Source organism: Saccopteryx bilineata, chromosome 2 (assembly GCF_036850765.1).
Source record: "Saccopteryx bilineata isolate mSacBil1 chromosome 2, mSacBil1_pri_phased_curated, whole genome shotgun sequence".
Lineage (NCBI taxonomy): Eukaryota > Metazoa > Chordata > Mammalia > Chiroptera > Emballonuridae > Saccopteryx > Saccopteryx bilineata.
The window spans coordinates 373,444,055-373,471,708 of NC_089491.1; the positions used below are offsets into that span (position 1 = coordinate 373,444,055).

Here is a 27,654-nt window from a genome sequence, read left to right on the forward strand (position 1 = left end):
AGGCTCACTCCCATGATCCTTTGCTGGCCACAGCCATAAACAACCAACAAAAACTGTTTATTCTCTTAGCCTAACTAACATCTCCATCATACCCGATGGTTTTCAAAACACATTTACTTCTGACTTTTGCTCCTCCTCGTATCTGTGTGAAGTAGGCATGGCAGGCTGGTGATCTCTACTGTCACGATGAAGACAGTGAGGGGTGATGTGCTCAGCAGATATCAGCAGAGCCTGGATTTGAACTTTGGTCCCTGTCCCTAAATTCTGGGTTCAGGCCTTTGACCTTGGTTGTGTGGGGGACGAGGGTGTGAGATTTGGGGCACGAAAGCCCTGGTTTTATTTATTTATTTATTTAGAAACATTGATTGTTGGTTCACTAATTTATGCATTCATTGGTTGATTTTTTGAATGTGCCCTGACTGGGGATCGAACTCACATCCTTGGCGTGTTGGGACAACACTCTAACCAACTGAGCTACCAGGCCAGGACATGAGAGCCCTGATTTTAGATCCCGGCTCTTTATTCACTGCCTATTTACCTTAAGCAAGCCTTTATTTATCAATATTTATGTTCTAACCATGCTGAGCCTCAGTTTCCATACTGGTAAAATGGAGACCATATTGGCTGCTTCCCAGGATTGTTGTGAATTGTAAATGAAATAACTATAGCTTGGCACATAATAGGTGCTCCATGAATTTTAGTTTCTTTGCTCCTTCTTCACCATCCATGTGGTCCAGGGCCCAGGTCAGCAGCTATGAGGGGTGGGGGTAGTGGATGATGGTGACATGGACAGGTTGGGCTCCTCAGTGGAAGGCATGCAGACAGGGCAGGAACCAAATGTCATTTGTGAGGCCACTCCCGATTTATGGGATGTGGTGCAAAGTCTTTGAAGAGGCAATAAAATTCATATTCTGTTACAAAGTGACAACAGCTGAGAGTCCTGACTTAGCAAACTCAATTGAACAAAAATTATTTTTTTTACAAGACAGGGAACTCTGGATTAGCAAAAATCACATTCTAGTGAGATTAGTTTTCTGTCATAGGAATAGGCTTTCCCAAGAGTAACGTGTCAACACCCCACAAAGAGGGTATATAAATGCCTCAGAGAGGCCCTGAGAACCCAGAACCCCAGCTCTTGCTAAGCTGCAACCTTTCTCTGCTAGCATCATGGCCACGCAGGTCTGCTCCCCGATCTTCTCTTCTGGGTCTGTCAAGGGCCTCTGTGGTACAGCAGGCAGCATCTCTCGGGTGTCCTCCGTCCGTTCTGTGGGCTCCTGCAGGGTCCCCAGTCTTGCCGGTGCTGCGGGGTCTTCTTCCTCTGCCAGGCTGGGCATCTCTAGCCTTGGGAGCTGCTTGCCTGGCTCCTACCTGTCCTCTGGGTGCCACCCCTCCAGCTTTGCGGGGAGTGGGAGCTGGTTCTGCGAGGGCTCCTTCAATGGCAGCGAGAAGGAGACCATGCAGTTCCTGAATGACCGCCTGGCCAACTACCTGGAGAAGGTGCGGCAGCTGGAGCGGGAGAACGCGGAGCTGGAGACCAAGATCCGAGAGTGGTATGAGTCTCAGATCCCGTACATCTGCCCAGACTACCAGTCGTACTTCAAGGTCATCGAGGATCTTCAGCAGAAGGTAATGACGACCTGGTCCTTGTCTGGGTGGGCAGCCCTGTCCCTGGAGGAGGTCTGCTCACCCTGAAGGGCTACAGGTGAAACTAGAGCTTTTAGGGAAGTCTATCAAGCCAAGCTTGTCTCTTCGGGCTCCTGATTCTTTGGACGGCCCAGACCGCTCTGCAGCTTGTAATTTCTTGCCAGTCATTCCTCCCCTCCCCTCGCTGTCTCCGCTAGAGGAAGGGCAGTAACGTGCACCATGCCCCTGTTGGACACAGACACTGTGCCCACACGTTCCTCTCCATGGCTTATTTATTCCTTATCTTGGAGAGATGGGCATTACTAGACCTGTTTAACAGATGTGCAAGTTGAATTTTAGGGAGGTTCAGTAACTTGCCCAAGATCAGACAACCTGTCAGTGTTGGGTGCAGAACCCGACTTCAGCTCGGCCTGCTTCTCTCCACTCACCCTAGTGTTTCCCACTCTGCGGGCTACAGATGTCAGGACTGATGGCCACTGGCATCCCTCCTAGGACTGGTGCTCCCTTCATACTGGGGCTCAGGGCTAGAGATGCTGAAGGTGCTGGTGGCACTTGGAGGAGTGGCCTCTGTGAGCTGGGCGACCCCTTCCCACCCGCCCCCACCCCGCTGGGCCTCCTCCAGGTCATGGGATGCCCTTGTTCCCCAGATCCTGTGCACCAGGGCTGAGAACGCCAGGCTGGTCCTGCAAATTGACAACGCCAAGCTGGCTGCCGATGACTTCCGGACCAAGTGAGTGGGCCTGATCAGGGAGGTGTCTGTGCTGCTCCCTTGAATTCTGTCCCTTGCCCCGGGGAGCTGGGGAGGTGGCAGTGAGGTCAGGTGAAGGTGGAAGTGCAAAATGCAGCATTGGCTCTGGATCCTTCTGGGTCAAGGGAAAGGGCCACTGTGCTACTCTCTCCAAATCAGCCACTGAGCTGGATAGCAGGGCAGGGGCCCTCCCTGTGCACGGCTCCTTTGCCGCAGACTTGGCAGGGTTCTCTGTGTGCAGGTACGAGACGGAGCTGGGCTTGCGGCAGCTGGTGGAGTCAGACATGAACGGCCTGCGCAGGATCCTGGATGAGCTGACCCTGTGCAAGGCCGACCTGGAGGCCCAGGTGGAGTCCCTGAAGGAGGAGCTGCTCTGCCTCAAGAAGAACCACGAGGAGGTAAGGCTGGTACCACGTGGCCTCCCAGGGTTTCCTGTCCGGCGGGGAGTCTTGGGCATAACAACTGTGGCAACAACTGCCACGTGACTCCAGCTAACATTAATTTATGACTTACTGTGTGCCAGGAACTATGCAAAGCAGTTTGCATTCCATTTTCATTTTATTTAATCCTCACAACAATCCCAGGAGGGATATACTATTATAAGCTCCACTCTACAGACGAGAAAACTGAGGCACAAAGAGGTTAAGTCACTCGCCTGAGGTCACACACCACAGATCCCACACCCTAACCATGATGCTAAATCTACATTTAGACTGTAGTGCCCGCAGACAATTCAGTTTACCTGGTACCTGCGTCCTCTCACCTTACTCTCACCTACTCTTCCAAAGCCCCTGAGGAGGTGGGTACAAGTCTGTGAGGAGACCGAGGCTCAGAGAGGTTGAGTATCCTGTTTAATGTCACATAGCTGATGTCCGCAGGAAAAGGTTTGAATGCCGCTCAGTTGAAACCAACATCCTGCATCCTCTTCGTCACCTCTGCCATCTTTCTACTCTCTGCAGGAAGTCGGCACCCTCCGCTGCCAGCTTGGGGACCGACTGAATGTGGAGGTGGACGCCGCCCCCCCAGTGGATCTCACCAAGATCCTGGATGACATGAGATGCCAGTATGAGGCCCTGGTGGAGAACAACCGCCGAGATGTGGAGGCCTGGTTCAACACCCAGGTGGGGCCGGGGGCAGCCCAGGACCGCCAGCTCCTGGCGTGAGGTTACGCTTGCCAGTAGCTCCGGTGGGTCTGACCGTGCCCTGGACCCTCTCGTTTCTCAGACTGAGGAGCTGAACCAGCAGGTGGTGTCCAGCTCGGAGCAGCTTCAGTGCTGCCAGACGGAGATCATCGAGCTGAGACGCACAGTCAATGCCCTGGAGATCGAGCTGCAGGCCCAGCAGAGCATGGTGAGTGGCCCCTGCCTGAGTGGCTGGCCGCCGCAGGTGGTAGGCAGGCTCCCTGATCCTCCGGCCTCAGCCTTCAGATGATCACGAGGTGTGATCACAGTGACACACACAGAATCCCAGGGCCGTAGGTATGTGGGTGGGTCTCCCTCCTGTTGGCAGCTCCTCCCCTTTCCCCGCTGCAGCGGAACTCCCTGGAGTGCACCCTGGCGGAGACGGAGGCCCGCTACAGCTCCCAGCTGGCCCAGATGCAGTGCCTGATCAGCAACGTGGAGGCCCAGCTGGCCGAGATCCGCTGTGACCTGGAGCGGCAGAACCACGAGTACCAAGTCCTCCTGGACGTCAAGGCCCGGTTGGAGTCGGAGATCGCCACCTACCGCCGCCTGCTGGAGGGAGAAGACTGCAAGTGAGTGGCCCTGGGCCCTGGGGAGCCAGGCTCACCTAGACCCACCCGCAGTGCCTTGCTGGCAGCATCAGCCCCGGAACGGGCTATTACACAGATGAAAGGGGGACTGATCCAAAGCCTCTCGAGAGCAGTTCCTTCCAGCCCTGGACTTTGGTCATTGACAGGGGGACAAGATGGTCCAACTGTTGTTTTGGCTGGGAGTTTCTAGTCTTCCTCCCTGCAGCCCTCAGGGATTTCAGAGGCACTTTCTGAGGCCATTGGCTGTTATCACCCACCTGTCTCATGCAATCCCCTAAGTCTATTTAACACCGTGTCAGTTCAATGACCTGATGCCACACACAACCTGATAAGATTTCATTTCCTCAGGCTGCCTGCCCACCCTTGTGCCACGGAATGCAAGCCTGCCATTAGAATTTCTTAAGTCTTGAGCGTGCCCTGCGCTCCGGCGTCCCCGGGCAGCGCCCAGGTCCGCACCATCCCGGAGGAGATCGGAGAAGGAAAGGCATTTCCTCCAGGGAGCACGTGTCACCTCGCCCACTGTCCCCAGCTGCCCAGCCCACCAGGTCGGCCCTGGGCCACAGGAAGGAGGACATCCCTGTGGCTCCTGGCTTTAAACGACCTCCATCTTCCCTAGAGGGGCTCCCTGCTCAGCAGATTTTTCTACCAAAAATACTTCTTATATTGTGTTTCTGGACTTTACTGCTTTTATGCATGCAAAACTAGGTTCCCCTGGGAATTGACCCAATAAAGCGTGTTCTTTTGGCATAGCAAAGCCGGCTCTGTCTATTTTCGAGCGGTTAGCCAGCAGGATTGTTTGAGCAGGGGCTGCAGTTAGGTTGAGGGTTTTGGTTTCAGGTCTGTCTCCTCTGGCTCTGGGTGATAGGAAGTGACAAGGTGAAGAAAAATATTTAATTACAGGGACACGTAAGGCCCTGGTCCACAAGATCAGACCCTGGCCCAATCCGACTGGGCGCCAGCCATGACCCACGGCTTGTCAGCCCTGCCTGTGGGTACCCACCTGGGGTGACCCAGAGGAGGCAAAGGCTCCCAGGCCAGGCCTCCTCAGTAGCCCTGCCTGGATCCGGTGGTTCTCTCTCCCGTGTCCACCTCCCTTTACCCTGCTTGCCTACCCTCAGACCTGATACCAGGGACCCTTCAGGAGAGGGGGTTCTGGGACCAGCCAGAGAGGGGCCACCCCTGGGAAGGGGAGTTGAAGTCATCTGGGGGATGAGGGTGGGGTGTGAATCCGTGTCAGCAGCACTGGGTACAGATCTGAAGTGGAAGGTGGTGGGGACATGACGTGTGTGGGGGGGTGACACGGGGCAGGGGGCAGGAACCTCACAAGGGGGCCGAGTCCACAGTGCCCTGGATTCCACTGGTTAAGCCATGTCCATCTGGGCATTGAGCCCATCCGTGCCCGGCTCTGTACCCCTCTGAGCAACGGAGTGTGGCCTGTGGGAAGTCTGAGGCCCCCATGCCTTCTGGATCTCCTGCCTCATTCTTCAGCTGAGAACCCAGGCCCAGGGAGGGCAGTCCCTTGCCCCGGGTCACACAGTGGAGAGAGACACAGGCCATTGTGTAGCTTTGAGACTAACTCTGATGCTCTTCTCAGCGCACAGTTCTCACCTCTCTCTCTGTGTCTGTTTCTGTCTCTTCTTTTCTGCCTCTGGGCTCTGACTTGAGCCCAAGACATCCCAGGGGAAGACGTGGCCTTGACTGATGTGCTCAACCAGAGCTGCAGCAAACACAGCTCAGACTTTAGGGGAAGTAGCGCATGGGCAGACTGGAGCATCCCACACTGAGCCTGGCTCTGCTTGGCAGTGGGTGCCCAGCCATGTCATGTGACCTCTCTGGTATCAGCTGGTTTATCTGTAAAATGGGGCTGCAGGAGGCTCAATGTGTGAATAGCACTCAGGAAGTAGTAGCTAACAACATTCGTGTTCAGTGAAGAGCCCCTGGGCTGAGTGTGGAGAATGGGAAGCCCCTCCAGGTGGGCCCAAGTTCTTTGCTTGGTTACACAGCAGGACGCCGGGGGCCTGTGCTGCTGGTCAGCAGCGGCCTCGGAGCTGGACAGTGAACCTGCAACCCTTGGCCTCAGAGGACCCCCTTGGCTTTGGGGTGGGAGGGCCCTTCTCCAGGGTCTCACCCTCCCGCCGTGCTGCTCTCTGTGCTTCTCCCTCCTGCTCCGGGGACTGAGGGCTACATTTTTGGCTTGTGCCTGAGACTCAGGAGATGAGAGGTGGGCAGCCAGGCTCTCAGAACATGTCACCCCTGTTTGCTAGAACCTGGAGGCAGCCAGGGATTGAGGGGTGGACTGAGCCTTCTGTTCCGGCTGCAGCTCGGGCTGCCTGGCTACCTCATCAGAGCGGACAGACCTCAGACCACACAGGCTGTGACCTGACAAATACTCTCAATGGCAGCTCCTCGCGCCAGGCAGTGCATTCCTTTCTGTGCTCACTCTCAGCTTACAGAGTGTGTGCACAGCCTCGTCCAATGCACTCAAACAGCCCCGTGTGTCATAGGCGCTTTATTTACGTAGCTTTGTCTAGTTTTTTAAATTAAATTGTTTAGAGAATCTGTGTTGTTTAAGGAACCTCTTCTTACTACTCTCAACCTCTCACACACCCTCAACTGAGTTCCAGTTAAAATCACTAACCAGTGTGCACACCAGAATTCAACTCTGTTGGTGACTGGACATTGACATAATGAGTGGCAGACTTCAGTCAACAGATGTGCATGGACCACATGCATGGAAAACCCAGTGCTCATGCAAGGGCTCATTAGGGAGAAGCAGGCGTGGAGAATCAGCTTGCCCAAAGTGTAGAGAACAGGCACAGTTCCCAAGGAGCCGACAGTCCAGAATGGGAGAACACCCCATGCACAACCCCACTGTGCCAGGGATGGCGGGTGTGGGCGTGGGCAGGCTGTCAGGTTCTCGGGAGGGTCAGAGATCATGTAGAGCTGGGACAACCAGGAAAGGCTTAGGGGATATTTAGAACTGATGGAAACCTGGACAGATGGGCAGAAGCAGGGGGAAGAAGGGCAAGGGGTATTTGAGAGCATGGCCAATTATATCTGCGGGATGTTCTGGGGACAACACAGAGCTCAAATGAGCAGAGTGCAAAGCTCCTGTAGGGAAAATTATCAGGATACTTGCCAACAACATTAGTTCTTGCTGATAAGGGGTTCTAGATAATTACTTTGTTCTAATTAAAAAGAATGATAAGAGAGAATGGAAATAGATCAGAATAATTTACAGGATAATTCATAGCTTTAAAAATATTACTTATATGTTTTATAAAACTATCTAAAAAACTTATCAAAAAATGTTTGACTATACCTTTCACACTGACTTGGCTCAAGGGTCTGTCTCCCTTTGGGCAGAATGTTTTTTTTTGCCTAGAGAAGACTTTGTTCTCTGCAAAAGGGCTGATTAGTCTGAGCAGGTGCTGCTCACCCGCACAGGGATGCCTAATCTTTTATTGCTAAGTCTCGGTTTCCTCATCTGTAAGAGTATGGATGTAAGACTGACTTAGCAAGTATCTTTCTCTTTCAGTTTTCTACCCAGTTTTTCTCCTCTTTCCTTATTCCCTACCTTTCTATGCACCCATCTTCTCAAAATCCTTTCTTTGCTTCTTAGCACAGTTCATTATGGGCAAACATTCATTCATTCATTTGTTCATGCTGAGACATTTAGAAGCCCAGCACTGTGCTTAGCACTATAGAGATTTCAAAAGAAGTACCAGGTCAGTCCTTGCCCCCAAGAACTTGCAGTCTCCCTGGGAAGATAAGACTGAAACACAAGACAATCTGAGGATATCAGTGAGTGGAGGGCCAACAGCTCAACCTCAGTCACTGCCATGAATGTTTGGAGCTGATAGGGTACACAGGGCTGGAGCAGGGGGTGAGCACCAGAAACATTCTAAGCCTCAGTTTATTCATCTACTAAATGGGGATATTGGTGATGCCAATCTTGTGAGGTTGCTGTAAGGAGTGAATGAGAGAATGCTTGGAGAGAGCTCCGTGTGGGGCCCGGCAGGTGCAAAGTGCTCAGTGAATGAGGGCTGGTACCATTAGTCTTGTTATTAAAAGGGTTGTATGGGGGGAGAGAAATCCCTTCCAGGTAGCATGGGTGTGCAGTCCTGCCTGGGAACCCACGTAAACCTCAGGGCTGTATAAACAGCATGTGGCTTCCCGGCCTCCACTGCTGTAGCTTTCTGGGTGCCAGGGTGGCTCCAGGAGGCTGTGGCTTAGCAGGGGTTGGGCGGGGCCCTGTACTCACCTGGGTGGGAAGCACAGACACCCAGGGAGGTGTATCCAGGTTCTCAGCTCAACTGTATCCCTGCACTGGGGCATGGATTTCCAGGGAGGAGAGGCCGAGGCAGGCATTGGGGGCCTGGGATGGTGCCGGGTAGGTGCCGGTCACACCAGGCCCCCAGGTGTGGGAAGGGCATGGTGACTCATGGAAGCTTTGTATCTGAGGGCCCCAAACACATGCACCTGGCCTGTGGGATGGTGGCCTATGTGCTCAGAGACTGCACTCTCTGGTGAGAGCTGTTTACTACTGCAGTGTGACTATAATAAGATCCAACCCATGCAGGACCAGCAATCATAGCGGCTGCCCTTACTGAGCATGTACCACGAGCAGGTGCTATCCTAGGGGTCTTCACACTCATGTAACCCTCAAAGCAGCCCTAGGAAGAAGGTGCTGTTGTCATCTTCCCAGTTTACAGAGGAGAAAATAGAGAGGGATAGAGAGAAGTTTAGTCAAGCAGTCGGTATGTGGCAGGGCTGGGATTTGAACCCACAGAGTTAACAGGTAACCATGATGCTGTGCTGCTTCTTCTGGGACACCAGTGGCTGTCGGTCGTCCCCTTGTGGAACCCGTTCTTTTCCGTCCTTTCTTTTCTCCACAGAGACCGACCACATCTGGCAGCCTGGGACGGGATCCCGGAGCAGCCCGGAGGCTGGTGGTGTAGTGGAGAGGGTGAGCCCACACTCGGGCTGGCATGTTGGTTCTGCCTGTCACTAGCTGGTGGCACTTTAGCAAGCTTTTATCATCGTTGAGTCCTGGTTTCCTCAGCTTTGAGATGGGATAATAAGCTTGGGCTCACAGGGCAACGTGAGGATTAAGTGAGACCATGCACAGCAGCATGAGCGCCCTGCCTGGAGAGTGGCTGGTGTGGGGCTCCCAGCCGACCCCCCGAGGGGAAGGATCACACACGCCCGAGGACAGTGAGCGAGACCCCAGACGGCAGGGCAGGCCGGATGGCAAATCCCATCGGCCTACCGGACGAGGCCCCCACCCCGGGAACGACGGCCCTCTTGCTCAGCTCCCAGCCCCTTGGCCAGGTCCCACTTGCTTGGAAGATTGAATTTTCTGGGACCAGAACCCACCCCTTGTCAAGCTTTCTGGGCATGAGCCCAGACAACTCCTGTAGCAGAGATAAAACTGAAAGCCAGGCTCTCTGGGCCTTCCCAGGAGGTCTGTGAAGCAAAGACCACTCCCCCCTGACCCCAGGCAACCAAGGCCCGGGAAGACATGCCTCCCGTCACATGGAGGTGTCACCATGGGCAGGTGCCCAGTGAGCTGACCCCAAGCCATTTTGGCTGGAGTCGAGGCTGCACAGCCAGCGTGGGCTTCCTGATGCGCGAGGATGTGGGGCTATGGCCAGTGTGACCAACGCAACCATTTTGCCCGGGACTGAGGGATTCCCAGGGATATGAGGCTTTCAGCGCTAAAACCGGAATGATCCTGCGGAAAATGAAATAGCTGGTTATGCTTGGCCATATTTCCTGGGCCGGTCTAGAGCCTTCTGTGTCTCCTTGGCTTGGGGCCCTGCCTTCCTGCAAAACCAGGCTTGTTCTTCCAATGCCCGGGAGCCAACCCCGAGGCCTCCTCTACTCCCTCAGGCCCATAAAAGAAGACTAACAGGAGGCTGAGGTCCGGGTTCTGATGACAGGCCCCTTTGAAGAACTGACGGAGGCTCTGTCTTCCCAGGAACAGGGGCGGTGGGGATGAGTCTCGACGTAGCCGCCGGCCCAATGGGGCTCCTTTCTTACAAGGCCGGGAAATGTTCACGGGAAGCTAAATAACAGGCTAATGAGGGGTTCTGATAGAAAGTGCCATTAACTTTACGAGGAGAAAACACTTTGTGAAGGCCAACGCCCACCAGGTCGGAGGTATAAACCCCGGGTAAGGAGCTACCATCTCTGCAGCGGGGGGTGATCAGCCTTGAAGATCTGTCACTTGTGTCCCGGCTGACTGCTGAGGCCATGGCTTCCAAATGCCTCAAGGCCAGCTTTTCTTCAGGGTCTCTGAAGGGCCCGGGCGGGACCCGCGGGGGCGCCGCTCGCCTGTCCGCTGTGTACTCCAGCAGCTCCTGCAAGCTCCCAAGCCTGTCCCGCGGGGCTCGCAGCTTCTCTGCGTGCTCGGCTGGGCTGGGCAGGAGCAGCTGCAGGGCGGCCAGCTGCCTCCCTGCTCTCTGCCTCCCGTCCGGAGGCTTTGCCACCAGCTACAGCGTGGGCGGGGGCTGGTTTGGAGAGGGCGTCCTGACCGGCAGCGAGAAGGAGACCATGCAGTTCCTGAACGACCGCCTGGCCAACTACCTGGAGAAGGTGCGGCAGCTGGAGCAGGAGAACGCCAGCCTGGAGAGCCGCATCCGTGAGTGGTGTGAGCAGCAGGTGCCCTACCTGTGCCCTGACTACCAGTCCTACTTCCGGACCATCGAGGAGCTCCAGAAGAAGGTGAGCCATTTCGAGTGGCGCTGGTGGCTCAGCAGGCTGGTGTCACCAGCACTGGACTGGCAGCCAGGGCATCTGTGGTGGTAGCCCTGTTCCTGCCGGGCACTTCAGAGGTCACAGAGCATGCTCACATTGTGGCTTCATTTGCTCTTCTCAGTAAAGCTAACGAGGGAGGTAGCACCAGCCCATTTAACAGATGAGACTACTGAGGCTCAGGCTTATTCAAAGTGGTCCAGCTGGCAGTTAGTGCAGCCAGAGCTTGCACACAGGCTCTGTGAACTAACTGGTCATGTGACCTTTGGTACCACAGCCCAACTCTCCTCTTCCTCCTGTCCTTCCTCTACCTCCTCTCTCTCCTTCAAGGTTAGGGGGATTGGATTGAGGAGTTTGGTGCAGGTCAGGTTTCCTATAACTAATTCAGGAAAGGAAAAGCCTGTCTGAAGTGTCCTTCTTGCCCGGCCCACACCCCGAATCACAGCAGGTCCTGAGAAGGACCATTTATGGTCAAGGAATCATGAACATGCTGTTGGTGATAACCTGCCCAGAGACCCTGGTAGCCTAGGCGACAGGGAGACAAGAGGAAGCCGCCATGCCGGGTCTTTCCTGCAGCGTTTCCACGCCTCCCTGTTTCTACTCCGGGTTACAGGGCGCAGTCGCACTGCATTGGAAGGGACCTCAGTGGTTTCCTACTCTGATCCATGTGGCATGCCCAGAAGCCTTCAGGGAGCCTCAGCTGCCGAGAGTCCAGGGATGGGTGCTCCACCCTTCCTCCAAAGGCAGTTCATGCCTGCTTTGGGGCACTCCAGCCAGCAGAATGTTCTTTCTTTCACTGAGGTCACTTTCCCCCCCAGGCCCTGTGCTCCAAGGCAGAGAATGCCAGGTTGGTGGTTCAGATCGACAACGCCAAGCTGGCCACAGATGATTTCAGGACCAAGTGAGTTGCCCCGCTTGCCCTGTGGTTGGTAGAACTGGACATTGGTGATGCCTAGACTCAGGGCTTTGGCTGCATTAGGTTGCTGAGGCATTAAGGTGGACACACAGCACCAGGCCAGTCTGGGGTAGGCTCTGACTTAGGTAAAGAAAGGAAATGCAGCTTCAGCTGCCCTGTTATGTGCCTGCCAGGTATGAGATGGAGGTGTCCATGCGGCAGCTGGTGGAGTCAGACATGAACGGCCTGCGCAGGATCCTGGATGACCTGACCCTGTGCAAGGCCGACCTGGAGGCCCAGGTGGAGTCCCTGAAGGAGGAGCTTCTCTGCCTCAAGAAAAACCATGAGGAGGTAGGTATTGGGGAGCAGGTGAGCATGGGGGAACAGGTGAGCATGGGGGAGGGGGTGAGCATGGGGGAACAGGTGAGCATGGGGGAACAGGTGAGCATGGTGGAGCAGGTGAGCATGGGGAGCAGGTGAGCATGGGTGAGCAGGTGAACATGGTGGAGCAGGTGAGCATGGGGAACAGGTATGCATGGGGGAGCAGGTGAACATGGCAGAGCAGGTAGACATGGAGGAGGAGGTGAGTGAGGCAGGCAGCTGGGAAAGCTTGAGCTGACCCTTGTCGCTGCCACAGGAAGTGAACTCACTGCGCTGCCAGCTCGGTGACCGGCTCAACGTTGAGGTGGACGCTGCCCCACCTGTTGACCTGAATCGTGTTCTGGATGAGATGAGGTGCCAGTATGAGACCCTGGTGGAGAACAACCGCCGGGATGCTGAAGACTGGTTCAACACCCAGGTGGGTGCTGAAAACAGTGCAGCAGAGACACCCTGTGGGTTACACAGAAGTGACCTTGGGGCTCCCAACCAAGAAAGCTGAGTTTGAGTCCTCACTCTGTTTTGACCTCACCATGCATCTTGGGCAGGTTGCTGTCATCTAAGCAACAATGTCCTCAAGGGTAAAATGAATAGTTTGGGCTGGGTGGTCTGCAAGGTCCTTCTTGGGTCATGATTCTAAGCGGCCTCTGTAGCTCTCTGAAGCTACATCCCCAGTGATCCTGACCGGCTCCTGTGTGTGTGTGTTTTAGACTGAGGAGCTGAACCAGCAGGTGGTGTCCAGCTCAGAGCAGCTGCAGACCTGCCAGGCGGAGATCATCGAGCTGAGACGCACGGTCAACGCCCTGGAGATCGAGCTGCAGGCCCAGCAGAGCATGGTGAGTCCTGAGGTTGCTGGGGACCAAGCCCAGCTACGCATGAGCCCCAATTTCCACGCTCCGACTACACACAGGCTCCAGTTGTTCAAGGTCTTGAGCATGAGAGATTTTCTGTGCAGAGAAGAGGGAATGAGGGCGTAACCCCCATCACAGATGCCCCACTGGTAAAAGACAGGAGACCTGTAGCAACCAACATGTCCAGGCAGCAGCTCCTGTGTTGTGTAAGCAGGTTCTCTCTGAGTAATTATCAGTTCCTCAGAGAGACCATTTTTAGGCTTAGACTCTCCAGACTACGGTGGCTGCAGGGACTAATTGGCTCAAGTGAGATGTTTGACTGTGGTTCATCCTGGCTCAAAGTGATACTCTGAGCTTCTGTTCTTGGATTCTGAGGCCTCAGTGAGACCCGGAGGGATTAGGGGCATCTTCCTTGTTCCTTCTCTGATCTTTGACCTTCCTCCTCCCTACCCAATCCTGTCCTCATAGAGAGATGCTTTGGAATCCACCCTGGTGGAGACCGAGGCCCGCTACAGCTCCCAGCTGGCCCAGATGCAGGGCCTGATCGGCAACGTGGAGGCCCAGCTGGCGGAGATCCGCTGTGACCTGGAGCGGCAGAACCAGGAGTACCAGGTGCTGCTGGACGTGCGGGCGCGGCTGGAGTGTGAGATCAGCACCTACCGGGGCCTGCTGGAGAGCGAGGACTGCAAGTGAGTCTCACTGTGCTCTCTCCTCTTCTGAATGCAATCTGCAAAGCTCTGTGGAGACAGCAGGGCGCCTGGGAAGAGCCCAGCTGGGAGCCCTGAGTTTTCATTCTGGTCTCATTACAAATTCGTCACGTGACCATGGCAAATCTTTTTTTCTCCCTGGGCCTCTATTTCCCTTTTGGTAAAATGCTGGGGCAGGACTAGGTGATTTTTTTTTTTTTTTAGATTTTATTTATTTATTATAGAGAGGGGAGAGAGAGAGAGAGAAGGAGGGAGGAGCAGGAAGCATCAACTCCCATATGTGCCTTGACCAGGCAAACCCAGGGTTTTGAACCGGCAACCTCAGCATTTTCAGGTTGACGCTTTATCCACTGCACCATCACAGGTCAGGCAGGACTAGGTGATTTTTAAGGTGCTCTGAGTTATTGAAAACAGCAACTGGAAAAATCGTACTAATCTGATCATTTTCTTCCTCCTAGGCTGCCCTGTAACCCGTGTACCCCTGACCCCTCGCCCTCCAAGTCGTGCCTTCCCTGTGTTCCTGTGGCCTCCTGTGGTCCTGGCGTGGCCCGCACAACCTGCAGCCCCCGCCCCGTTTGTGTGCCCTGCCCGGGGGGCCGGTTCTAAGAAGGACTGGCCCAGAAAGTCAAGGTCATTGTCTCCAGGGCTTGGAGTTGGCCTCTACTTAACCCAACCCTAAAACCCAATCCCTTCCCTCCACGCAGGGCCCAGGGCCTGGTCCTAGGAGTCCTCACTGCAAATCCCAGCAAGTTCTCCGAGCCCAGCACTAGGGCTGGCCGCTCCTGACGGCCTCTACTCCTCGTCATTTCAAAGGGTGACAGGGTCTCTGTTCTCAGGCTGCCTCCTCGGTGAGGATTTTCCGTGAGGTGCGGTTTCAGTGGGTTCTGAAATGCAACAGAGGGGTTTGTTAATAAAGCGCATGTACTCTGGCTTTTGATGTCTAAGTAGCATCATTCTAGATTGTTGGTTTGTGTCTCTGCTGGGTGAGAAAGGGTGACTCTTGGGCAGGTGAATGGGGGAGTTTGGCCACATACGATGCTGGGATGACAGGGTTCCTATGCCCTTTTTTGGGGTGGGGAGAGGTCTACAGTGGGGCTTTTTGCTCCACTTTCCTGATGATCTATCTCCAAGGGTCCAGTGTAGTGACCGATGTTACCAGACCCCTCTTACTACTACTATACACCGCCATCCTGGGCGCCCAGAGGAGGGTGGGTGAACCTGGGACCAGGACCAGGGGAATTATTTTAGACCACTTTGTTAGCTTCACGTCTGTGGTCCTCATAAGAGCAGCTATAGGAAGTCCCACACCAGGGTACTTTGACGAGTGGGCATACAACAACCCCACTCTTCATTGCAGCCCTTCCACGCAGGCCTCCCTATGCAGCAACCCCCTGAAAACCCACACTCCATCAGAAGCAGGGGACACGAGAGTGAGTGGCCATCGTGACTCCCACCCACAGTTCAGAGATTCTTGTCCTTAAGAGGCTCATCACGTTCTGTGTGCCTGTGACCCCTACACAGTGACTCAGTTCAGCATGAACGTGGGAGCTCCCAGTATCTTGACCCAAAGGTTTTCACTTGTGTCCAGAATGTCCTCCCCCAACAGACCAGGCAAACACCAAGCTCCATTCATCCCGTTGGGCGATGGGGAAGGTTGAAGGCAATACTTCCTGAGATGGAAAGGAAGGAGGCTTGTCCCAGATGGCCACGTGCTCTTTGTGAGATGCCAAAATAACGTGCTAAGGAGTTTCAGGGATATTAGTAGAGAACAGATTGGGGAAGATGTCCAAAATTGTTCACCCTTATTCAATTTTAGACTCCTCCCCTTTCTAACTCCTGGTTTCTCCCAGGCCCCTCACTCCAGCATCCTGTACCACCTCAGCTTTGGGTTTCTTCAAACACCTTGGCTGGTGTAGCTGAGGCTCAGCCACCCAAACAGGATGCTGGTCTCAGGGTCATTCAGTTCACTCAGTAAATGCTTACTGGGTACTGTTCTGGGCCAGGCCTCGGAGGGAGGCCTTGGGACGAGACAGGGAGGAGTCCATTCTCTGCCCCTCTCCCTTCCTAAGTGGTGGGAGGAGGCCAGCTAGAGGGGGCTATGGTGTTAGAGTGATGAACGTGGGCTCCAAACCTGAGTCAGACGGACCTGAGTTAAAATCTAGGCCCCATCTACTGCCTGTGGGAGCTTTAGCAGGGGGTAGGTCGCAGTTTCATTGTCTGTAAAACAGAACACGCCATTTATTGGGCTGCAATGTCTCTGGGGCCATGCCAAGCATAGGCTGAGCATTTGAAAGCTGGTCAATATTGTGGACTCTCTATTCTAGCTGGATGCCTGGATTGCTCTGACAGTGGGCATCCATTATTTCCCTGCCAAGGGTTTAATTTCTGAGGTTCCCTTCCAAGTAGCCATGGCCAGGGTAAACCAGGCCAGACAAAGTGGATATAGAGTTATATGACTTACTAGCTAATTCTGACTTGGAGCACAGTGGTGGGAGAAGTCACAGTCGGCAAGCAGTACACTCATGCTCTCTTGAGCACATGGCTCGAGTTAACTCTGTTTTACATACGCCACACTCTTCCTCTTTACGGTGTTCTTCGTAGTACAAGCCCCTTCCAGACCTAACCTAATGCCCTCCAAGATGGAGCTAACCAGATCCTGTCTAGCTCGCCTCAAATTACTTTTTATTTGCCCGTGTTTTTAAATTATAAAGCTGTTCCCATTTGGCCAGAAGTCTTCAGCTTTGGCTGCACATTAGAATGACCTGGAGAGCTTCAAAAAATATGGATGCCTGTTCTGGCTGGGTAGCTCAATTGGTTAGAGTGTCATCTCAATGTGCTAAGGTTATGGGTTTGATTCCCACTCAGGGCACATACAAGAATCAAGCAATGAATGCATAAAGAAGTGGGGTACTAAGTAGATCTCTGTATTTCTCTCTCTTTCTCTCTTCCCCACCCCCTCTCTAAAATAAAACAAATAAAGAATATGGATGCCTGGTCTAAAATCCTGAAATCCTGACTTTGTTGGTCTAGAATATGGCCTTGTGTTGGGGTTTTTAAAAGCTCTTCAAGTGATTCCAATGTGCAGACAGGGTTGAAAGCCCTTTTGGGCAGCTGGGAGTTCAGGGGTTCTGGCCTATTCCCTTCATCTTTTAATTTCAGACATGAATTTTTTTTTTTTTTACAGAGACAGAGGGAGAGTCAGAGAGAGAGAGAGACAGACAGACAGGAACGGAGAGAGATGAGAAGCATCAATCATTAGTTTTTCGTTGCGACACCTTAGTTGTTTATTGATTGCTTTCTCATATGTGCCTTGACCGTGGGCCTTCAGCAGAGTAACCCCTTGCTCAAGCCAGCGAGCTTGAGTTCAAGCTGGTGAGCTTTGCTCAAACCAGATGAGCCCGCGCTCAAGTTGGCAACCTTGGGGTCTTGAACCTGGGTCCTCCCTGTCCCAGTTCAACGCTCTATCCACTGCGCCACCGTCTGGTCAGGCCAGACATGAATTTTTAATTGCAGTTATCATATATTTAATTCCAAAAAGCTATTTTTTGTTCCCTGTTTTTCTTTTATAACACCTAGCTTTTGTTTATATTTTAAATGTTTACTGATTGATTTTAGTGAGTGAGTGAGAGAGAGAGAGAGAGAGAGAGAGAGAGAGAGAGAAGAGCATTAATCTATTCCTGTATGTGCCCTGATTGGGGATCAAACCAGCAACTTCCATGCTTCGGTACAATCCTCTAACCAACTGAGCCATCTAGTTAGGGCCCAGCTCTTATTTCAAAGATGTAACTGCTATACTTATCTCTGAGGTCATGAAAAGTATACACATATATATCTTAACAGATTGTTGTAGAGTCTGCATTATTTTCATTTTCCCTTAAATTCCTGTTCACTGTTTTGTTTGTTTACTTGTTTTGTCTCTGTTTTTAATGTTGGAAATTTAAATGTATGGTGGTCCTGCTGCTTCTATGTAATGGCAAGGCACTAAAAAACTAATGGAAGGTGCCACGTGTACGGGCAGGTTGGCAAACTGGCTTTTTGGATAGCAGAACTATTAATATAAATTTGTTTTTTGTAGGTCTTTTCTCTGGGGTCATTCTGTTTTCCCAAAGAGTGGAGGGAAGGAGACAGTCCTAAGCCAGCTTTGATGTGTATCCTATCTGCCCTTTATTTATTTATGTAGGTCCTGCCGCTGGACCTATTTGGCTCCAAACTGTCACTGGTACCTCTTGTTTTCTCCCACTTCCTTGGTTTTTTCTATATCACTTGCCCTTCAAACCCTCTCATTTTTCTTTCTTTTTTTTTTAAAAAAATTTCCATTGATTTGAGAGAGAGGGAGGAAGGGGGTAGGAAGAGAGAGAGAGAGAAGCATTAACTCACTGTTTCACTTAGTTCCATTTAGTCGTTCAATCATTGATTGCTTCTTGCATGTGCCCTGACCAGGGGGGTCAAACCCATGGCCTCTGGCACACCAGGTAGATGCTTTATTCACTGAGCCACCTGGCCAGGGCCTAACCTCCCCATTTTTCTATTAAATATATTTGTTCAATAGTTTGCTGTGGCCCCAGAGAGGCTGGGGTACAGTGGGAAGTCTGTGGGTTCAGATAGATCTGGGCTTGAAAGCCAGCTGTGCGCCCTCTCCTCTCTGTGTGCCCTGGAAAAACCTTTTTCCACCCCCGCTCTCCACCTGTGAAACACCCAGGCCGGCAGGTTAGCCGGAACCCTGGTCTGCTGTGGCTTTGAATACTCTGCTTTCCTTTACTGCCTCTGGCTGTAGTGGACTTGGCTAAAGATCTCTTGAGGACCTCGGGGTAGGACTACATCACAGAGCACAGCCTCTTAGCACCTTCCTGGTGCCTCTCCTCCCAGCTCCTGCCCCCTCTCGTTTCACCCCTTCCTGCCACGGTTGTCCCGGGAACTTCAAACATTTCCACTTTCTTCCTCTGATGTCTCCTCAGCCAATATCAAGGCACTTGGGGTCCCATCTTTTATCTCAAGAACTTCTTAATGTATTTTTTCAAGTAAAGACAGTTTATCTTATCTTTTTCTTTTCTTTTCTTTTTTTTTTTTTTTTCTGCAAGAGGAATCCTGGTGGCAGGTGTTAAGATGTGTATGCTCTTATACTTCAATTCTCAAACCTGCTTGGAGGACCTGTAAACTCAGGTGGCTGGGCCCCAGCCTCTGAGTTTCTGCTGCAGCTGGTTTGGAATGGACTTGAGAAATTGCACTTCTGACATGTCCCTGCATGATGCTGATGCTGCTGGTCTGCAGACCAGACTTTGAGAAGCTTTGTCACACTTTACTCCACTACTAATTATATTATTATTATTATTATTATTATTATTTTGTTTTTAATTTGGGCTTTCTGTGTGAATCTAAATGATAATTTTTTAAAGTGAGGATTAAATAGACAAATTAATGCCAACTACCCAACACAGCGCCTGGCACTTGTATGCTTTCAGTCTGCGTTGGTTATGACTGAATCCTGGTCCAATGAGACTCATTCCATGTAGCTAGGATCACCATCACACATCCTCCTGTCTGATTCCCGTCTTCTCTAAACAGTTAATCCAGACAAAGGGACTGGAAATATTTAATCTAACCTTTTCAATTTGCATAAGGAACTGAGGCCCAGAGAGGTAAAGTGACTTTCCCAAGGTCACACAGCAAGTTCAGAGGTAATATCCTTTTGTTTTATTTTGTTTTGTTTTGAGAGAGGAAGGGAGAGAAAGCTAGCTAGCTAGAGAAGAGAAGCATCAACTCATTGTTTCATGTAGTTGTGCACCCACTGCTTGCTTCTCATACATGCCCTGACTGGGGATTGAACTGGTGGCCTCGGGGTCAAGCTGGTGCCCTCAGGATGATCCTCTATCCCAGTGGTTCTCAACCTGTGGGTTGCGACAGGTTGAAATTCTCCGATGGCTTTAGGCGACCCCTGTGTTTTGGTCGTTCGACCCCCGCCGGGGTCGTGACCCACAGGTTGAGAACCGCTGCTCTATCCCCTGTGCCACCAGCCAGGGCAAAGGTAACATCTCTTATCTTGACTTTTCTCAAGCAATGAATTCTGAAACTAGGGCTGGGTGGGATTTTCTTTTCCCTGCCTCTTCACAACACTTCTAGAAATATATGAAAAACAAGACAAGTGCGTATACTCCAATATGATGTTGAGAAGATGAACAAATCAGATGTGGCTACATAGCACACATACTAAACACGAAGCGTGGGAGCTGGCATTGCAGGCAAGGACTGAAAACCGCCGGCCTGCCTATTGCTTTCTTAAGGAAGGCCCAAGGCTTCCGTAATCAGAGATACCTGCTCCCGGTCGCCAGGCTCAGCTCATCGAAGGGCTGCAAAGTGTCTGTGACAAGGGAGCTGATTCATACAGCTTCCCGTCTCCGCCGTCCTGAAGTAAGCCCTCCCTGCCCGCCTTCGCAGAGAGGGAGAGTGGAGCCTGTTCCAACCTGTCCAGCCTCAGTCTGTTCAACAAGCAATAATCGATCTTGACAACTCTGACCGTGGAGCAGTGAGAAATGAGGAGACGGTTAAGATAGAGCATCTGCTTCACCAAGAGGTTCATGATTGACCTCCTTTTCCAAGCGTGGGGTCCTCACACCTCTTTCTCAGTCGTGTCCAGCTGAAAAGACATCCCTGGTTCTTAGGCTTTCTGCCTGTGTCTTGAGTTTGTTCTCTCCTCCCAGGTATTAGTTCTTCCCCTGGGTAGGAAGATGACGGCTACGTGGAAGCCTCCGAGTTCTCTTTCCCGTGTCATTGGGTTTCTGTCGCCGCTGGTATCGATGCAGCTTCCGTCACCCACACTCTTCCTCCCTAAGGGAGGGCCAGGCCTCTTCCCACAGGGAATGCTCTCGTTAAAGGCGTGGCTGCTGCCCCTCAGGACTGTGGCCTTTCTCAGGGCCGGGGCAGGCGGGGGCGCATGGGCCAGGCTGCTGTGGTCTCCTGGAGGCTCCGCCCTGGTAATGAAGGCCCAGGCAGGGAGTGGATCCTTTGAAGATGTGTCCTGAAGCTCTCCCCTGGTGATCAATGACAGGAGCCAGAGTCCTGCTTTAGCCAAATGATAAGCTTGGTCTCTTTATGAGGATAGGAACTCCTTAATGGAAACAAAATTACAAATTAATTAGCAGCTTCTTCTGAGGCTGAGTATAAACATCAGCAGCACCCCACATGACTTTCTAGTATGAGCCCCCTCATTCCAAGGGTATAAAAAGGCCTGAGCTGGCTGGGGCTTGTAGGTCTTGGCGATCCCGGTAGCTGCAGCTGAGGAGAAAGGGCTCCCCCACCATGATGTCCAACTGCTCACCCGCCTCCCTCAAGAGCTTCCCCCGATCCTCCTCTGTTTGTTCCAGCAACATGAGCTGCCGGCCCGAGCTGTGCCTGGGTTATGTCTGCCAGCCCACGACCGGCGTGCCTCCCGTCTGCATGCCCACCACCTACCGGCCGGCCAGCGGCCTCTCCAAGACCTATCTAGCCAGCTCCTGCCGACCCAGCAGCTGCCGGCCAACCAGCTCCGTGGGCTCCTGCAACTGGTATTGTGAAGGGACCTTCAATGGCAATGAGAAGGAGACCATGCAGTTCCTGAATGACCGACTGGCCAACTACTTGGAGAAGGTGCGGCAGCTGGAGCAGGAGAACGCCAACCTGGAGAGCAAGATCCAAGAGGCCTGCCAGTCTCAAATGCCCACCCTGTGTCCTGACTATCAGTCTTATTTCAGGACCATTGAAGAGCTCCAGCAGAAGGTGAGGGCAAGTGCTGGACAGTCTCACTGGGAAGCCAACTAGAAGGGCTGGCATTCCAGACTTAAACCTTATAGTTTACTAAGCTCTGTTCAGGGAAATGTGACTTCCCTACGACATACAATTATCTCATAATTCAAGCACTCAGCCAGAGCCTTTCCTGAGGACAGAGGCCCGGGATGTAATCTCAGTTCTACCATGGATCCATTGCATGACTTTGGGAAGTCCTGTCCCTTTGCCAGGCCTCAGTTTCCTCATCTGTGAAATGAGGATAATAATGGTCTTTACCTAATAGGGCTGCCAGGAGGATTCCACAAGTTGATGCAGCTAAAGTGCTTAGCAAAGCCCCTGGAACATGGTGTTTTTAGTCATTGTTAATGCTTAGTAAGGACCCTTCTAACTGTCACATGAAGACATCAGACTTAATGAGTCTTTCCTTATGTATTGCTCATTGCATCCAAAATGGGGCATTTGGATTTATGAAGACCCAGGTGCTAATAAAAGAAATCTCACGTCTCCAAGGACTAGCAGTTCACTAAGTACCCCCCAGAGTTCCAGGGAAGAGGGGCTTCCATAGGGATGGCTGCAAGACTGCCGAGTCCCACCAGCCCCGTCTTCTCCTCACTTGGGTTCTTTGTCCTTCTTCTTATCCTGAACTGACCCCCGCTGTGTGCTCTGGCCCCCAGGTTCTGTGCACCAAGGCAGAGAACGCCAGGATGATCGTGCACATTGATAATGCCAAGCTGGCTGCCGACGACTTCAGGACCAAGTGAGTGTGGCCAGGGGCTGGGGGGTGCCCTCTCTCCCTGCACTTGGTTGGGGCAGCTTTCCATTAATTTCATAGTTGGAAAAGTGCCAGCAGTTCAAGGTCTCCCCTGAGTTCTGTATTCTCCCATTGCTGACCCTGTCCTTGTGCAGGTACGAGACAGAGCTGACCCTGCGGCAGCTGGTGGAGGCCGACACCAACGGCCTGCGCAGGGTCCTGGACGAGCTGACCCTGTGCAAGGCCGACCTGGAGGCCCAGGTGGAGTCCCTGAAGGAGGAGCTGCTCTGCCTCAAGAAGAACCACGAGGAGGTGAGCCCTGAAGTCAGGCTGAGCTGGCCCTGGAAAGCAGAGTGGGAAGAATGTGGGCTTTGGGGTTGGAGAGACGTGTGCTGAAATTCCCAGGCCTGCCACATACGGTTGCTGGGACTTTGTCCAATTGACTTAACCTCGCTGAGCCTCTCCATCCGTGAAACGGGGACAACATTATCAGACAAGGTTGCGGAGACAATGAAATGAGAATTTGAAACGCCTTTCTTGGTCGGTGCTCAGAAAGGCTAGCGATCCTTCCTTCCTGCATTCCCTGGACGTGCAGCTGCCGGTGCTTTCCCGCCGCGTTTGTTTGCCACGCCCCAGGGGGACGGTGCTGCATACAGCCAGGGCTGTGCTCTGGAGCTCACACCTGTCCACTTCACTGGGCCAGACTGCTGGGGCGACCCCTGTCTCCTGAGGGGGAGCTGAACTACAACGACTTTCTTCTTTCTATCGTCCTTTCTTCATCTCCCTTCCTCTTCTCTGCATATAATCTAGAGGCCTCAGGTCAGCCCTTTACTTTCTGACTTTTCCTCCCCCTCCACTCCCTGCAGGTCCTGGGAGGGGAATGTCCTCCATCCTGGGCACCTGCGTGCTGCAATGCCCCCCTGAGCGCTGGTGTTTTTTCCTTCCTTCCCTGGGTTGACTCTCAACCTCTTGACTTTGGCATCTGAAAGAACAAGTGTCTCTGAATCCTGATTGGGTTTCCTTAGGCTTAAGTGTAAAGTAATAATCAGTCACCGCATGTTTGCCAAGTGCCCTAAGGCACCTGACTCATCCCACCTCATCAGAGAACTGGGACCTGAACCAAGAGCCGCTAATGAGGCGTTATCACACACCCCAGAGCCTCAGCGACAACTTTCTCTCTCTGGCAGTGAGGCCCGCAAGGCGCCGGCTCTAACCTGGCCTTGAACGAAGTGAAGCCAGGCTTCAGCCGCCCTCCTTCCCAGATAAACATGGGTGGGGAGGGTGGCAAGGGGCTCAGGGGCATGGGTTTCCCATCTTAGCTCAAATGGATTAAACCGACTTGATGCTGCTCTTGGCTTCTGCCAAAGTGACAGGAAGGGTTTAGCCGAGTGCCTTTCCCATCATGAGGGTGTCCAGTTGGAGCTGGAAGACCATCGCGATACTACAGAGCAGACTGCAGTCCCCAAGGGGCCCTTCCAACGTAGAATTTTAGCATCTTTGTTCTATCTTTCCACATCGCCTGGGGAGGTGAGCCCAGATCATGCAACTTCATACTCACCTGGCGCTCTGTTCCTTTTCAGGAGGTCAGTGCCCTCCGATGCCAGCTGGGTGACCGCCTTAACATCGAGGTGGATGCTGCGCCCCCTGTGGACCTGACCAGGATGCTGGAGGAGATGCGGTGTCAGTACGAGACGGTCGTGGAGACCAACCACAGGGACTTGGAGGAATGGTTCAACACGCAGGTGGGCCTCTCGTGGGGGGCCGGCCTCCCCAGGACCCCCTGAGAAGGCACTCCCAGCCTCTTCTGTCTCCCCCACTGCAGATGGAGGAGCTTAACCAGCAGGTGGCCACGAGCACTGAGCAGCTTCAGACCTACCAGTCGGACATCATTGACCTGAGACGCACAGTCAACACTCTGGAGATCGAGCTGCAGGCCCAGCACAGCCTGGTGAGTACTGCTGGGCAGGCACCACTCCCCCAGCTCCGGCCCCCCCCTGGTGGCACCGAGCACTGGTGCAGGCATCCGGGAAGGAGGAGGAGGAGGAGGAGGACCAGATTAGCCACCATGGCTGCTCGCCCAGCTGGCCTCTCTTGGAAGGAGATTTCTCTCAGAGATGAAACGGGTGTCCCAAATCTGACACAGTTTAGGTGGCCACTGTCCAGCACGAATCCCCAGGAATGCCTGTGCTCTGCGTAGCCTGCCCTTCCACACCCACGCTTCTCCACCCTACCTGTGGAGACTTAGAAACGCCGTGCCCTTGTTCTTCCCTGGAAGAATGGAGTCAGAGTCTCTGGGGGTGGGGCCCGGGCCTGGGCATCTGTTTTAAAGGCTCTGATGTGACTCTAACATGTGTCCAGGGTTAAAGGCCACTGTTCTAAATAATGCTGTAGTGAAGGGGCCCTGTGAACCACAGATCCAAAGCCTGAAGCCAGAGTCAGGTTGGGGAAGGAATAAGGGATTTAGGATCACCTGGACCTGTTCAAACCCTGGTCTGTCACTCACCAGCCGTTTAACCGTGAACAAGTCACTCAAACTTTCTGGACTTTAGTGTCCACTGTGACTTAGGTGTGGGGCGGGGGTGATGGTGGGGTGGTGGTGTCATTCCCAATCCCAAAGAGAGATCGGCTCTTTCTGATCCTTTATGAATCAGGCCATGGAAAATAGATCTGTTCCTCACAGTGATTTTTATCTTTCCTCTGGCCTCAGAGAGACTCGCTGGAGAACACGCTGACGGAGACGGAGGCCCGCTACAGCTCCCAGCTGGCCCAGATGCAGGGCCTGATCGGCAACGTGGAGGCCCAGCTGGCTGAGATCCGCTGCGACCTGGAGCGGCAGAACCAGGAGTACCAGGTGCTGCTGGACGTGCGGGCGCGGCTGGAGTGTGAGATCAGCACGTACCGGGGCCTGCTGGAGAGCGAGGACAGCAAGTACGTGGGCCCGGCTGAGGCTGTGCAGGGAGAAGGATGGATGGGAGGGTTGGGGAAGCCACAGGAAGCAAATGGATTGATTCATCAGATAAATCGTAGAACCTGGCACAGTGAAGAAGCGATTAGGAGGCTGATAGGATCTGAAGAAAGTCAGGCAGGCGCTCACGGCTGCCAATCCCTAAGTCATTGGCGACTGTTCTGTTCCATTCCAAATCAACAGACTCCATCCAAGCACCCGGCGTGTGCCAGGCGCCGGAGGAAGGCTGAGATGAAGGCTAGAAAGGCATCTATTCTCAAGCTGTTTCCACCGGTCTAGGGAGGCAGGCAGTCAACTGGAAGTCACACCGGGGAAGAGCTTTCAGCACTTGGGAGGACAATAAGTGGCTCCACGTCATGACGTAATGACCTGGGCTGGGGAAGACGACAGGGAAGGTCATTCGGGGACCATTCGTAGAGAACCAAGAAGACCATGCTGGAGAGGGAGGTCTTGCTTTTCTATGAGGAGGAAATGCTAGAATTTGCTTAACTGCTGATCTCCCCCACTAGAGAGCAAATAAATACCCGGAGCTCAGAGACAATAGAAAATGTTTTTATCCCCGGCACCTGGCACACACAGCAGAGGCTCAGTAAACATTCCTTGATGGAGTCAGTGAGAACTCAGAGCTGCTCCTCAGGAGGGGCTGAGTGGAGGAGGCAGGAGGGGTCAGGCAGGGGACTGTCCAGGAGACCTGGGCCATGGTCTTCTAGGAGGTAATAAGCCATAAGCCACAGGGGGCAGCCTGGGTCAGGTCAGTGGAGGCATCAGCCCCAGATGCTGTGCAGGTAGAATTGGCAGGACTTGGTTGTCATCTGTGTGCCAGACACCTCTTGGCCGTGGACACCTGTGGGCCATGGACATCTGTGGCCTGATTACTGTTACAGGTGGCTTCCTATTCTACATTTAGCTTGTCTCTCTGTCATTCAGAATCTTGTCCTCTGGGCCAAGAATAGGAAAGTCAAATATTTTTCAAGGACCAGGCTGTTAGCACACGTGAGTGACGTGGTTCATGTAGGACGGTGGAGAACCAGGCTCGGTCCAATGAGGGTGCTGCTGTCCCCTCAGGGTCATTTGGTCACATGAGACCAGCAGTATTGCTGGCTCTTCTGATTGAACAAGGAAAGCCAGGAGTCTGGATTTATTTTGAATGTTAAATTCTCTTAAATTTGAAATATTTTCAACAATTAAAAAAGAAAAAACCAATCTAGTGCCAGCCAAATGAAACACCTTTCAAGCTGGATGTGGCCTGGGGCTGCCTGTCTGGTCTCTGGGCTCCTTGGTGTCCATCCAATATCCAGTGTGTTGTTTTTGGTTTTGAGTCCACACCTGTCAGTCTCCGATCAACCTTTTCCCTTTTGCCACATGTTTCTTCTATATTAATTGACTAATTTATTGTTCAATACATTCTTATTAAGTGCTTGCTCTATGCCAGGTGTGCAGGTGGGCTTGTCTGCTGACCTCACTGCCCAGTGGGGAGAGAGATCATAATTGGAAATTCACAAATATCTCTGGAAGGAGGGACATGGTACCAAAGGGGTATTTCACACAGTGATATCCAGGGGGGCTTCAAGGAGGACGTGACAGTTGAATTGAAGGAAGCTGCTCTTTATCCCGAGTACCAATGGGAGCCTCTGAAGGTCTTAGGCTGGGGAGGGAGATGATTAGATTTGTGTTTGTAGAAGATCACTCTGGCCACCAAATTGACGGTGATGGTGAGGAGAGGCAAGACTGGGGTTGGAAAACCAGTTAGGAGGCCACTGGTGCCACATAGGTGACGATGATGAAGGTTGGGACTAGGGAAGTGAGTGGAGAAGGTGAGCAGTGGGTGAACTTGGGAGGCTGTGGGGGCAGAACTGGCTGAACTTGTTGTCCACTCCGGCTTCTTTAATTTCTTCGTGTGCCTTTCTTCCGCAGGCTGCCCTGCAACCCCTGCTCCACTCCTGCGTGTGCCCCCTGTGCGCCCTCCCCCAGTGTGCCCCGCACTGTCTGTGTGCCCCACACTGTCTGTGTGCCCTGTGTGCCCTGCCCCCCCGGCCGCTACTGAAGCCCCTCAGTGCTGGTGGATCCTGGGAGGACCAGAGCTGGGCAGGGGCTGCCTGCGCAGGCCCCGCCTGACCTCAGTTCAGTGGCCGCAGAGAGGGCGGGGCCAGTGCGGCCAGCGAGGAAGACTGTGAGCAGTGCCGGGGGCGGGGGGGGGGGTGCTGTCGGTCCGCAAGGCGCTCTGATACTGCAGTGGGCGCCCTGGCCTCCGTCTCTTAAAACAGCCTCTCTCATCCCCACGGGCTAATCGTCTTTACTGATATTTCTAGTTCTGCCTCAAGAGTACGTGTTCTTAGTCACCTGGCAAATAAAGGCTGCTTCAGTGGCCCTGCAAATGTCTTTGTCATTTATGATGCTGTACCCATCAGCCAGTACTACTACTCAGTT

At 53.1% G+C, this 27,654-nt stretch overlaps 3 protein-coding genes across 4 annotated transcripts; all 3 read left to right on the forward strand.

The window, feature by feature from the left end:
* The first annotated feature begins 1,112 nt into the window (after positions 1–1,112).
* KRT36 (keratin 36) lies at positions 1,113–4,911 on the forward strand. The gene is made up of 7 exons (XM_066263659.1): positions 1,113–1,626; positions 2,292–2,374; positions 2,634–2,790; positions 3,352–3,513; positions 3,617–3,742; positions 3,925–4,145; positions 4,512–4,911. Exons 1-7 carry the CDS (start codon positions 1,168–1,170, stop codon positions 4,564–4,566), a joined length of 1,263 nt encoding a protein of 420 aa, XP_066119756.1. The 5' UTR covers positions 1,113–1,167; the 3' UTR covers positions 4,567–4,911.
* Positions 4,912–10,374: 5,463 nt separating this feature from the next.
* Positions 10,375–14,666, forward strand: KRT35 (keratin 35). Of its 2 annotated transcripts, none has more exons than XM_066263657.1 (7): positions 10,375–10,892; positions 11,741–11,823; positions 12,012–12,168; positions 12,455–12,616; positions 12,906–13,035; positions 13,519–13,735; positions 14,212–14,666. In XM_066263657.1, the coding sequence occupies exons 1-7, from the start codon at positions 10,422–10,424 to the stop codon at positions 14,357–14,359; spliced, it is 1,368 nt and encodes a 455-aa protein (XP_066119754.1). In that variant the 5' UTR covers positions 10,375–10,421; the 3' UTR covers positions 14,360–14,666. The 2 variants fall into 2 exon arrangements, with proteins under 2 accessions (XP_066119754.1, XP_066119753.1); XM_066263656.1 differs by having other exon boundaries at positions 12,906–13,031; positions 13,515–13,735.
* A 6,383-nt stretch (positions 14,667–21,049) lies between these two features.
* KRT32 (keratin 32) lies at positions 21,050–27,598 on the forward strand. The gene is made up of 7 exons (XM_066263658.1): positions 21,050–21,502; positions 22,186–22,268; positions 22,418–22,574; positions 23,843–24,004; positions 24,085–24,210; positions 24,970–25,190; positions 27,142–27,598. The coding sequence occupies exons 1-7, from the start codon at positions 21,050–21,052 to the stop codon at positions 27,269–27,271; spliced, it is 1,332 nt and encodes a 443-aa protein (XP_066119755.1). The 3' UTR covers positions 27,272–27,598.
* The last annotated feature ends 56 nt before the right edge of the window (positions 27,599–27,654 follow it).